Genomic DNA, 13,435 nt, shown 5'->3' with positions numbered 1-13,435 from the left:
ATGGATTCTTTATTAAAAGGACTACCCGGGGTAGCGGTATATTTGGACGATATAATAATTACTGGGGAATCAATTGAGAATCATAAAAAAAATTTGATAAATGTGCTAAAGACGTTAGAAACAAATGGTATGAAATTAAATTTAAAAAAAATGTAATTTTTTAAAAAAAAAGATTGAAATTTTAGGTCATATCATTAGCGAAGAGGAAATTGCAACAACAAATAAAAACGTCAATGCAGACGCACCGTTACCGAAAAACGTTAAAGAATTACAAGCTTTTATCGGTATAATTAACTATTATCAAAAATTTATAAAGAACTGTTCAACGATGGCCGCGCCATTATATCGACTGTTACGAAAAAAAGTGCCATCGAAATGAACGAATAATGAAACAATAATAATTAATAAAAATAATAACAGAAGCACCAATTTTAACTCATTATAATACGGGAAAACCGATAATTCTAGCTGCGGATGCGTCGCAACAAGGAATAAAATCCGTTATAATATAATTAACAATGAGGAAAAACCAATTGGATTCGCGTCTCGAACATAAAATGCAGCTGAACGAAATTATAGTCAGATAGAGCGTGAAGCTTTAGCAATTATATTTGGACTAATTATATTTAAACAATATTTAATTGGCAAACAAAACGTAAATAATTTTGAATAAACCTCAAGTCCAATATTTGCTAATAAAAATGACTTTTTGTCTTCTATTTTAGCGATTTTAAAAATGAATTCCATCTTTTATAAATAAACTTCCATCTCACACTCCTTTATATTAAATTCCTCCATTTGAAACTGCGCAGATCCTACCCGGATTTTTTTTTAGAAATATTTTTCAGACCCTAACCGATTTTTTTTAAAATATACGACCCTGCCCAGGTATGAAAAAATTAAAATACGACCCGGTTCCTGTCCCGGGTTTGCAGGTCTCTGATAAATATCTCTTTACAAGAAAAAAATTTCATCGAGGGAAAAAAAGTCGAGTACGAAAGGGTCAATTAATAAAAACAAATGCAAGATAGATTGAATTTTATTTAAATATGTGTATATAAAATAAGGGTAAAAATTTTTTTCCCATATTTACATAATAATTGGTCCTTTAATCGTGGTAAAATTCTCTTTTAAAATTTTATAGGTTGCGAGAAAGAAATGTTTTTCCCAATTTTTTGTAAAATAAAAGGAAGGAAAAAAATGAATTAAGACTAATTTAAAAGTCAAAATTTTAAATTAAACAAAAAAAACCTTTATCAATGATGGACGATTGATTTTCCGCGAGGGCTAAATACCAAATTTTGCCTCTAATAGAAGGTGGCAAACCGAGTTCCCATAGAGTTCTCGTCTTTTTGGAATTTTTCCTGCGAAATTTTATTTTAAGGTAGCTTAATTTTTTCGGTACATTCAGATTTTAGTAATTTCATTTATTTTTTTTAGATTTTTAATGATGTGAATAAAAATAATATTTGGCCATAGAGCGTAAAGTTGATAAGTCATCAGTTAAGAATTGAAGTGTTTCCTGACATATTTCAAATCCTGATTTAAGATAATAACCATAAAATCGAATAAAAATTAGTGATTAAAAGCCTAGAAAGCTAAAAAAATTAGTAATTAAAAGCTTAGAAGAAGGCTAAAAAAATTACTTTCAAATCTTTGTTAAATTTTTCAAACAAATAAATAAAAAATAAGATCCCCCCAATTCTAAAAATACTGATACGACGAAAATTAAACTTTGAAAAAGAAAAAAAAATGGCCATTACATATTTTCCCAGTCGTTCAATATTTCGATATTCCATGTCTTAACGAGTTGAGTTAATTTCTCTTCGCTTTTGAGGGCTAGGATTTGTAGTTTCTTTTTCAGCTTAAATTCTTTGGCCTCTAAAAAAACAAATTTAGTAAAATAATACATAACAATCCATAAAAGTCATTAAGAGCAAATGTAGGTAAAGTTTGAAACCTAGACTTCCGGTTGTAAATAATTCAAAGAAAGTGGGCTTGGTTCAAGTTCCTAAATTTTTTTTTCGATGGTTCCAGGTTTTTTGGAAACAAACTCGGTATAAGGCTGTGACCTAAATATCAAAAATATAATGGAATAAATTTGCGTAACTTTAAACGACAAAAGAGAAATGAGCTATTTTTAATGTAAAAATAAAATAATGGCCTAAATCATATTTTTGGAATTTACGAAAGTTTATTAATTTTTTAATGTTAGAGAAATCAATTAAAATTCAATAAATTTCAGCTTAAATTATATAAAGTTGATTTAGAGTAAGGCAAAATTAAATTATATTTTTCAAATTATAATAATAAATGGGCAGTTATATTAATCAAAATGGCAAGTAATTAAATTAAATGGCAAGTATAAAATTTAGGTAATAATAAATTTCAAAATTTACAAAACTTTTAAAATTTTGAGGTTTTTTTTTAAAAAAATGCACATTTTAAACAAAAATAATATTGGCATTCTGAAAATTTTGAGATGGATTCTGGGTACTGGTTCCTAGAAAATTTAAAAATTTAGTTGTTTTAAGCGCGCTATTAATAATTTTAATGAAAGGAAATGTCATAAATAACCAGATTATCAGCTATAAAAAATTTCAAATCTTAGACCTAGCCTGTAAATATATTTTGCATAATTTATTCGACTCGGCCAGTAAATCTTTCTTTTTTTCCGGCCATATACTGAAAAAAAAAGTAATATTAATTCAATATAATATAAAAAAAAAAGGTAAAAATAAAACCGTAAAAAAAGAAAATGTTAATAATTAAAACAATTTACCTAAATATATTTCGCAATGCAAACAATAGCTATTATTACTACTAGTATATTTCTTAAAAGGGAGAGGTGTCCCAGGATTTGGGGGTTTATGGACATATATTTAAAATATTAAATATTAGACAAATCAATAATTTTATAGTGCGGAAGGTTCTCGTTTGAGATCACCCAGTCCGTGCCAGAAATAGGCTTAGGGCGAGGCTATTTTTTCAAAATAGTTTCAGGTTACCTAGCGGACAAATAATTTTTAATTCGGGTAGAACTTTTAGGAACAAATAAAAATTTTTGGTTCGGAATAGTGCCGAACAAATTTTAAGCTTGATGCAGATCACTAGTTCTCATATAGCATAAAATTTTTTTCGATTAAAGGGAAATAAAACCAACCTTTCCTTTTGGATGCTACTATCATTTGATTATAAAGGTTCCTGTGTCTAGACTCTTCCTCAGGCTTTTTGGGCGGAAGATGGCTGTATATATATTTATAGTGATAAAAAAAAATTCATAAAACATTAGAAATTTTATCTCCAAGTAACGTAGTGCTCATCATCCCCCACTCCCCACCACAATTTGAAATTTACAGCAACAAAAATATGATTCATTTTCACGCAATTAAACTTTCAAAAAAAAATGAAATATTATATTTATTACAAATTAGTCACTTGCAAACAAATCTGTCGAAATTTACTCCAAAAAAATGTACAAAAAAGATACAGTCATTTCTTTTTAAATATTTTGACAGGTTAGGATAGGTGATCATTTAAAGATTTCTATGAAGATATGAGCTACCTAAGATTAGTAGTTTAACTAAATTAAAGGTTAGAAGGAGACACTAGACATAATGTTTTATATTTTTATATAAAAATAATATAATTGCTTACCCAGGCCTATTCTCCAAAATCAAATGAGGGGTGGTAACAAGAAAGGAATTCGCTTTGCCGAAACTTTTAATTCTCCCAGTAACGTTAACTCCTACTTTACTATCCGATTCTGTGGGCCGAATAGTTTCGAAGTTGGTTTTAACATCCGGCTCTGTTACGGGTATTTTTTGTTCAATTTGTGGTCGGCTTGATAATGATTCGGCATATTTAGATAACTCGTGACATATGCAGCGACAAGCGTATTCGGGTTCGTAAACGTTATCCAATGGAACTGAATCAAGCGATTTTGGGTGAGTCTCTTCCTACAAGAGATAAAAAAAAAGGTAGTCGCCTTTAGTTAAAACCAGGCGGAATTCTAGGCGGTTCGGCTTAGCATTAAAATATTTTTCCCGATCTCCAATAACAATACTTACAATTAAAAAAAAATCAAAATTAATACAAAATGTCTTCTTGTTAGGGCAAAATTTACCTGTATTTGTGTGGATGAAAGAGAAAGAATAATATCTGTATCGTGGATGGATACCGATTCCCGAGAAGATATGCCACTGTCCGAGGTTTCGGGTCGGCCCGACACCTCCACGCACTCAGAAAAGCTATCTACTTGGATGGACGGTACCCCGCCATTCAAGTCATTCGCGTAAGGAATAGCATGTTCGGGAGGATTCGTGTTGCTTTTATGATTTGTTTTAACACAATCTTTCGATTTCCAGGGGAAAAGGTTCCTTTCGACGCAAAATAAATAAGAGAAATAGATGTACTTTTTTTTAAAAAAAATTAAGAGTGATGACGATAATAAGCTTATTGTATAATAAGCAATTTGTAAAGGATAAGATTTTTAGGATTCGAGAACAATCCGCAAAAAGCGAGAAGAATGTTATAGGAGAGTCCTAGATAACTTTCCCTCCCCCCAGTCTTTTAGTCATTTAAGACATTAGAGGAGTTTCGAAATTATGATCACACTCATAATATTATAAAATATAGCCACCCCTCACCCCCTCCCCGAAGTTAAAAAGGCAGACATTTACATTACTATGTTGGAAAAAGTCGCGATAAAAGTGAGCCACTACCGCCACTAAATGGGAAAGCTGATAAGTGGGTTTGTATCACCACCACAAGGCATACCAAATTAATAAATTTTAAAAAATTGGCAGGAATTTTATTTAAAAAAAAATTTACACAAGGAGGTAAGTTACAAAAACAACATTTATTTTATTTTGGTATGAATGAGTAACTCAAATATTTCTCATTTGCAAAATAAAATTTAATTTTTATCTTTCAATAAAAATTTTAATTTAAAAAAAAACATAATCTAAATAAACCTTGCTTAATTTCTTTTTTTAAAATAAATATTGATTAAACATTAAATTTGTAGAGGATATTTAAATTTTATCAACAAGCTATTGGCAATTACAAAATTTCGGGATGTAAATTTAATATTGGCGAAATCCGGTGTTAGCTCAGCCCAAGTTTGCCATATTCTCGAGTTTTTTGTAAAAAAAATGATTGTGAGAATATCGGACAAATCGTGGCATCTGGTAATCCTGTCCCCACTCGTCAATCTATTTTAGACTGACCATCAAAAATAAATTGAGATTCTTAATGGGAGGGGTCTTTAATAAGAGGATGGATGAGTCAGTTTTTATATTTTATGGTAATTTTCAATCTTAGCTAAGTTCGGGTAATTATTAAGTTAAGCAATTTAAAATAAAAGCACTTAAATCACATTAAAATACTAATTACATGAATTAAAAAGAAGAGTAATATTTGAGTTTTTTTAAAAAAAGAGTTTTGATTAAAGAGCTACTATATATATGTGTGTGTGTTTGTATTAGCGGCGAAGTGAATTTTTTTAACTTTAAATCAGTATTTGAGATCGCATTTTTTAAATTTTACAAATCTGGTTTTTCGGGAAATATATTCAAGAATGTTAAGAATACCTCTCTTATCAATTATAAGCAATTTTGCCTTTGATCTTAGAGCCATTTATATTATAATTTATATCAAAAATCTAAAGAAAAACAAATATAAATCATATTAAGTTCAAAACTTGCCAAAATTGTCTGAAATTCATAGAGTAGGTATATCAAACATGGTAGAATACATTTCTGGTAAAATCAGATTCTTACATTTAAAAAAAGCACTCAAAAAATTATATAAAGTTGAAAAAATAACACATTACCGATATTTTTAAATTTAAAATACTTAGTGGATAAAAACTCTGTGATAATATTGATCTTCTTGCAACTCGCAGGATGAGTCGATTCCGTTTGTTCTCCGATTCTCGTATTTAAGTTATATTTACCACCACCGAGTCGTAGTGTACAACAATTGCTATCGTCATTTAAATTAAGGCCAACTTCGGAATTTTTAATCGCGTTATTATTATTGGCACCACTAATTTTGAAACAGGTTTTGCCGAGCGTGTTGTTAGCGCTGCAGTTGTGGAAGCCCAGTGAGTGAAACGAGCATGATTCGCTAGAATACCCAGAAGAGGATGCGTAAGAATTTTGGCGGGAGTGACCTCCAGGAAATCGGGCACTACATTTTGGTACCATTTTTTCGGAATGAAAACTAGCTGAACTAGTGACAGGTCGACATAGTTCGCAATGGAGAGTTTTGAGATCCTGACGTTTCCGACAAACTACTTGGTTGTAATTGAAGGCGTATCTACCGGTGCCGAATGTCGAGTTGTTAATTTTACATATGTTAGTTAATTTATCAACGATAGGAAAGCGAGACGAATCTCTAGCGCTAACGGATCTTTTGCAAGCGTTGTTTGTGTTAGCGTGTATATCGTACGCGGTATCGGTGTTTAATTTTTGAAAAAGATATGGTGAGAAGGAATTGTCTTCTTGCAGCCCAGAAGAAGTAAAAAGGCCGAGTCCTGGAGGCAAGGATCTAGCGAAGGGCGCAGTTGAGGAACAAGGCTTTGGCGAGGGGAGGTTCTCCATTCACTACTGTCTTTTTCAAATTTTATTTTTTTAAAATATAAATGAATGGCGGAATATTATATTTTCGCGGGACATTGTTCAAGAAGAACGCGTTGTTTACTCGGAAGCTGGCTACATAAATTTGGGAGTCCGTGATAAGGGAGTGCGAATGACGAATGTGGCTCAACATTCAACGTCGTATTATTTTTTAACAATAGACATCTTTGTGGATAATTTCTATCTTAAGAGCCAAGAGGGTTTTAAGAATGCATGTGTAGAATAATTTGTCCATGGTCACAAGTTAATATAAAAATTATGTTTCATAGATAACAAGCGTATTGGGTGTGCGCGTTCGATTATATTGAATAATAAATACCATAAAAATATTCTGAATCGATTTGAATTGAAGAATGGTAAAGCTAATATAATGAATTAAATGATTATATATAAAACTCGTCGTGATATTCTTTTTAAATAAATGTTGCCATGAATGGGGACGATGTGGAATAATAAGTTATTGGAAAGATTATTTTTTTAAAAAGTATTTCTTTAAAGAATAAGCAAGTTCAAACCTGTATTGATTAAATAAAGATTAATTAAAATGTGTAGGATTTTAAAAATATAATTAGATATTTTTCTAAGAACATTCTGAAAGTTGGAACGGAATCGGAAAAGAACAATTTTTTGACTGGAGCCAGAAAGCAAAAATGCCTTTGTTCCTGGTCCCTGATTTTAATAATCCTTTTTGATAATTTTAACATATTTTGCGATTATAAATTAAAAAATGATGTAATTTTATACGATTTAATAATTTAAAAAAAATTAATATTTACTATATTTATTAAATCTACTCGAATATATAAATAGCTTCAGGTTATTTACAGGCAAAATAAAGTAACAAAAAAAACGCAGAAATTATTGAAATTACAATTTTTACGAGTTACAACAACGCGTCAAAATATAAAAGGCATTCAAAAACATTACGTCTCGTAAGAAAATTTCCAGGAATCAATATAAGAAAAAACAGCTGAAGGGAAAACTTTACCTTGGTGAATCTAAAAAAGGAACAGATTAATTAAAATATTTACAAATTTATTCGTAATTTATGCGTAGTGAATTGACTTGATAAGGCACTTAAAATTTCGGTACAAACTAAATTATTTAAATATTTTTTTTTATTTAAAAATTTTGGAATATTTAAAATATTCATTAAATACTTTATTTTTAAAAAAAATTAAAATAGGTTATTATGATTACGAAATAAAGAAAAACGCATTTATATTATAACTCAAAGCCTATTTGAGGGGATTTAAATCATTTCGCGCGTCTATGATGGAATTTGGCATCGTAACAATCGAAATTTAAGACAATAACGTTCATAAGAAGCGGAAAAAATACTTGAAATCACAGGACATAATATAATAAACAAATTCGTATTCTTAAAAAATTCTACATATTCATTCCATATTACACTTTAATTTACTTTAAATTATTCATTTTATATACTTAGTGATGGCCAATTTTTAAAAACGGAAAACCTAATATTTTAGCCAAAAAATATTACCCAAATCTGGGAGATTTTTCTCATAAATGGCAGAAATGTCTGGACACCTACTAAAGGAAATGTCGAAGATAGCGCAATTTTATTTTTTTTTGGATAATTTAAAATTTTTGGCAGAGATCGTGGAAGTCTGTTATTAGCGCGTTGCAAAAAATCTTAATAAGTCACAACAATATTAGTAGGGCAGGTTTGTTGTTCCACTTCTTATTAATTCTCTTCTTTCTTCCATTTCATTTTATCAAAAGCATTCTTTTATTATATTTGTTTCCTTACTTGTTAATCTCAAGAATAGGGCTTTGCCGATCCAAATATTTTTCACCGATACGATCCGGTATTGGTTCAAAACCGATCCGATATTTATATTGATTTTTCACCACCCTCCTTTGAACCAAATGTAATTAAGAAATCAATATTTTTTATGAAAAAAATCAAATTATGTATTTAATAATTTTTTTATTTCTAATTAAAAAAAATTTACGGATATTGGTAATATTAAATACATTTTTCATTATTCCTCGCCGTGAAAATAGAATTCCGTAGATAATGCTTTTCCCAAAATTATCTTTGTCCTTTGTAAAATATTTCTATAATTCAGATACCATATTTAAAAAAATTTTTTATTTAAAGTAATATAATAAAATTGGCCTTTTTATTTAAAAAGATTTAAAATAAATAAAACTTTGGGTGTTCCTTTATCGTATCTATTTTTATAAAAAACTTTTAAAATACTATAAATCAATAAATATAATTTAAAGGGTGTTATTTGCATTGTTTAAAAAAATTATTTAGAAAATATTGTTAATGTAATAAATATACATAAAATAACAAAAAAAAGAAAAGTAAAAAATCGGATCGGATCTGGATTTCGGATGATCAGTATTTTAGAAAACGCTAAATATCGGTGCAGATCTGATTTGATATTTAATATCGGCATAGCCCTATTCATAAATACAATTATTTCCCTTTATCTTTACGTTAAAAATATATAAAGTATTATTTATATAATAATAGAAGGAAGAAAAAATGTCGATACGGTACCGATATAAATATATAAATCAGGGACATAAACAAATAATAAGGGAGGCATAAGATTTTAATTAATAAAATATAAAGAGATTTATCACTTCGAAATTATTTAATTTATTCTCGATTGAAATACGAATAATTTTCATATAAGCCTTACACTATACATTACACATATTAAATAATCTTAAAATAATTACAAGTGCACAGTTTTTACTTTTTCTTATATATTGTGTAATAAAAAAATTAGTTATTGTTGTTTATATTATTAAGCTAAGGCTATACAGAGTGTACTAGAGTTCGAGATTTTTTATTTAATCATTCATTATTTGTTTTAAAAATCAATTTTTCTGATTAAATCACAATTATTTAGATAAATAAAGTTTATTAATAAGAATATTATAGAAAATTAAATATCTATTTTTTCTTTAAAATGTGTCAATATCAAAGTTATATTGAATTGACTAAATAAATATTTTAGTAAATATCAGATTATTTTAATTAAATTCTTTTTATAACTTATACCAGCAATGCAGCGAAATCAGTATCAGGCCGATACTTTAATTCAGCCTGATATAAATGGCCGATACATAAAAATAGAATGAAAAATATGTAGATTAATTAAAAAAAATGGTAATTACGATATTATTATTTTTGGTATCAGTATTAAACAAAAAAAAGGTAGTACCTGTGAGTCACAGAGTTATATTAATTTTTATTTATTAAGATATTGCTCAGCATTAAAGGAGAAAAGAGTTGGGGTAGTGTGAATGGGGGGGGGGTAATATTTATTAGTTAAAAATCATGTTTACGAAAATGGACATATTTTCTAAGAAGGGATATGTTTCCATCCCATAGGTTATGCCAATGAAATTGGGCCCATCTCTCACACAATTAATAACAACATTTCTTATAGTTTAAAAATAGAAAAAGATATTATATTATCATGACAAAAGGACATCCATTATTTTGTTTTGAATTGAGTCAAATTTTTTCTAAAATTTGGCAAAAAAAACTTGTGTTTTAAATTTGTTATTCAAAAAATGTTGAGACCTTGTCTTGCTTATGATTTCAATATTTTGGTGATTATTAATTCTTTATAAAAAAAAATCACAAGCAAGTGTTGAACTATGAAATCATAAAAATGAACCAATTATCTTCCAAATCATCATAATAAAATCTTACAAAACCAAAGCTCTTAATAATAATTTAGAATTCGCTTTAAACTGGCTCAAAAAGATATATTTAGAGTAAAATCTTTTTTGGTTAACTAAATTTGAAAGTTCAGAAGCCTATCTAACATAACATAATTTGGTTATAATTAAATTTTTATAGTCAATTTCTGCCAATTCTTAACTAAATTTGATTATTTCTGTCTATCCCATGCTTCTTTAAAGATAACTTCAAATAAAATTTAATGCAGAAATACCTTATTTTATATTTTTTTAAATCTCTTTCTAATTTTAGGATACCCAAAAAATGGAATATTTGAATTTACCTCTTTAACAATTATACATTTATTATTTGTGATAGAATTTAATTTTAAAAAAGTTGTCAATTTTAATTTATAAATAATCAAAAGATAAAAATGTTATTAAAAATTGGGTCAATCAAGATTTTTTAAAAAAAGGCAATAACTTATCTTATCTAGCACGTGGTCACAGACCTGCCCAAAGTGAGCGAAGACGAATTATTTAGGTCAACTTCTATATAATTGTGCTGATTTTTTTCTCAAGGATACCAACAAACCTTGTAACAAATGCATAGTACACCCTAACAAATTAAAGTATTATAGTGAATATAGTTGTGAATGAGAAAAACAAGTCAGGAAGCCATTCCTTCCAAATACAATTAGTTATTTATTTTTAACCCATTAAATTATTTACATTATAGTATTATTATCATTATTATAATCAGAAAACGTATAAATGGTTCATTAGTTTCTCTAATCTACTTTGGACCAATAATCAATATATAAAACCAAATTATGGAGTACGTTCAAATAATATATTTATTTCTCATTAAAAGTACTTTCAGGGCTAAAAAATTGACTGTCTATAATACTTACAATGAATAGCGATGTTTTATATTTCAAAATTAATATCATAAACTATGAAAATAGCAGCCGAATAGAAGCATTTGAAGTCTTATGATAAAATAAACAAATAATTTCCTTTCATCACAGTAGCAGTTCGTATGGTGATAAATTAGGCTCAGGATAGTTTTAAAAGTGCATATATCTGCAGCAACCCGCTTAATGAATTCCTAAGAGAGGCCTATCTCTGCTATTGATTTAGATATCCTGCCAAAACAACTATTTTTATATGTTGGAAACGATTTGACTCCTCTGGGCATACTTTAGAGAGGGCTTGATAGATAAGTTGTCTAAGGATATGAACTTCTAACTCTATTCTCCTAAATTCTATCATTCTATATAATGAAAGGATATTGCATCTAGCCCATAGGATACTGTTGGTTGTATTAAAAGGGAAGAACGTTTTAGTGATATAACTTAGGCATTTGTTTATAAAGGATTGACTTTTTGTTTTCTGACTTAGTATCATTCCACATCCCAATGCTGTAATGTAACGAGGAGAGTATTAAGATGAGTTGAATCTTTAGTGGGATAGTTGATTTGACAACTATATCTTCATAAAAGACCAATATTTAACCTGACCCTGTTTAATTTAACCATTTCCTGCTTAGTGCTTCCTTTCCTGTCTAAAATAATTCCCAGATATTTTAGGTTCTCAACTTCCACAATATTCTTCTCATGTATCCTTAGCCTTAAGTGGGGTGTGGAGAATGAGGTCAACACCTTGGTTTTATCAGCATTTAAAGCCAAAAAAACTGGCTTCCATAAATATATTTTCCACTAGATAAGATCTAGCATTGATTAACCAGTCAGACAGAGGTCATGTGCAAATGCTGAAATATTTATATCGCCAATAACCAACCATTCCGAACACATTATAATATGATTTGTAAATGAAATTATATAGTAGTGGGGATAAAACACACCCCTGTTTCAGCCCAAATTTAACAGGGATTTTAGGAGATTTCTGACCAGCATGAATAAATTGAACTGAGTAGTTATAAATACTATTTATAATTTTAAACAGATGAGTTACCTCCTCCAGAGGCTTCCACAAATTTGAATGAATAATGGAATCAAAAGCTTTTCTAAAACATCCCTCAAACCGTTTCTAATATATAAAAATAGTTGGTTTGTCTAAATTAATAGCTGAGATATCCTATCTTGGGAATACATTATATGGGCTGCTGCAGATTTAAAATTATTCTGAGCCTAATTTATGACTATCTGACAAGCTCCTGCTGAGGTGAAAGGTAATTATTTGTTTAATTTATAAGATCTCGAATGCTTCTATTCGGCTGCTATTTTCATAGTTTGATTAATTTTGAAATATTAAATATACCACTCACTATTCATTGTATAAGTATAAGATCTTTTTAACCAGTTAATTTTATAGCCCTGAATTAAGTAGTTTTAAGGGGAAATAAATATATTTTTAGAAAATACTCCATAATACAGTGTTATATATTGATTATTGGTCCAAAGTAGATTAGGGAAACTAATGAACCATTTATACATATTATTCTGATTATAAAAATAATAATACTATAATGAAAAAATTTAATGGGTTAAAAATGAAGTAGTATTTGTATTTGGAAGGAATAGGTTCCTGCCTTGTTTTTCTACTTCTCATTCACAACTATACTCACTATAATACTTCAATTAGGTAGGGTATAGTTCAATACTTAAATTTTTAAGTTACATCTGTGTTACAAGGTTTGTAATGAATAATAGCAATTTTAAAAATATATTTAAATTAGTATAGATTTATTTATATATTGTCATTAATTGGGTAAAAAAAACCTTATTTATTTATGTGTTCATGTTAATATATATATATATGCACTGAGACTTTTGTTCAGGAGGGTGGGGGTACACTTATTTGGGAGATTTATTGTAATTTAAATAAGAAATTATAATGATCTTCAATAATTTTTACACCTTAATATCATTTAATTTCTCTTAAACTCTTTAAATATATATGGCTCATTATAAAAATTTAAATCTAATATATATTTTTTTATTAGCATTAAAAATTATACATTAATTAAATAGCGTACCTTTTAAAGAATAAATGCAATTAAAATTAGCACTAAATTTAAGAGATTTTTTTCTCCATTATCATAAAATATGTAATTTGAGATAACAATAAGTGAAAATATATATTAT

The 13,435-nt window shown here is 28.3% G+C and overlaps 1 protein-coding gene across 1 annotated transcript in view; it reads right to left on the bottom strand.

Annotated features, from left to right (window-relative positions):
- LOC135927290 (TBC1 domain family member 1-like) overlaps positions 1-13,435 on the bottom strand; it is a 24,089-nt gene extending 10,654 nt beyond the window's left edge. Inside the window, 7 exon segments of the mRNA XM_065463253.1 lie at positions 1,252-1,364; positions 1,764-1,881; positions 3,164-3,246; positions 3,658-3,959; positions 4,127-4,379; positions 5,860-7,159; positions 13,327-13,435. Of these exon segments, the coding sequence (XP_065319325.1) occupies positions 1,252-1,364; positions 1,764-1,881; positions 3,164-3,246; positions 3,658-3,959; positions 4,127-4,379; positions 5,860-6,608 (1,618 nt within the window). The 5' untranslated portion in view covers positions 6,609-7,159; positions 13,327-13,435.

The sequence above is a fragment of the Gordionus sp. m RMFG-2023 genome, chromosome 3, assembly GCF_954871325.1.
Source record: "Gordionus sp. m RMFG-2023 chromosome 3, tfGorSpeb1-WG-v2, whole genome shotgun sequence".
In the NCBI taxonomy this organism is placed as follows: domain Eukaryota; kingdom Metazoa; phylum Nematomorpha; class Gordioida; order Chordodea; family Parachordodidae; genus Gordionus; species Gordionus sp. m RMFG-2023.
Note: the sequence above shows the minus strand (reverse complement) of the source record. Positions and strands in the feature narration are given on the sequence as shown.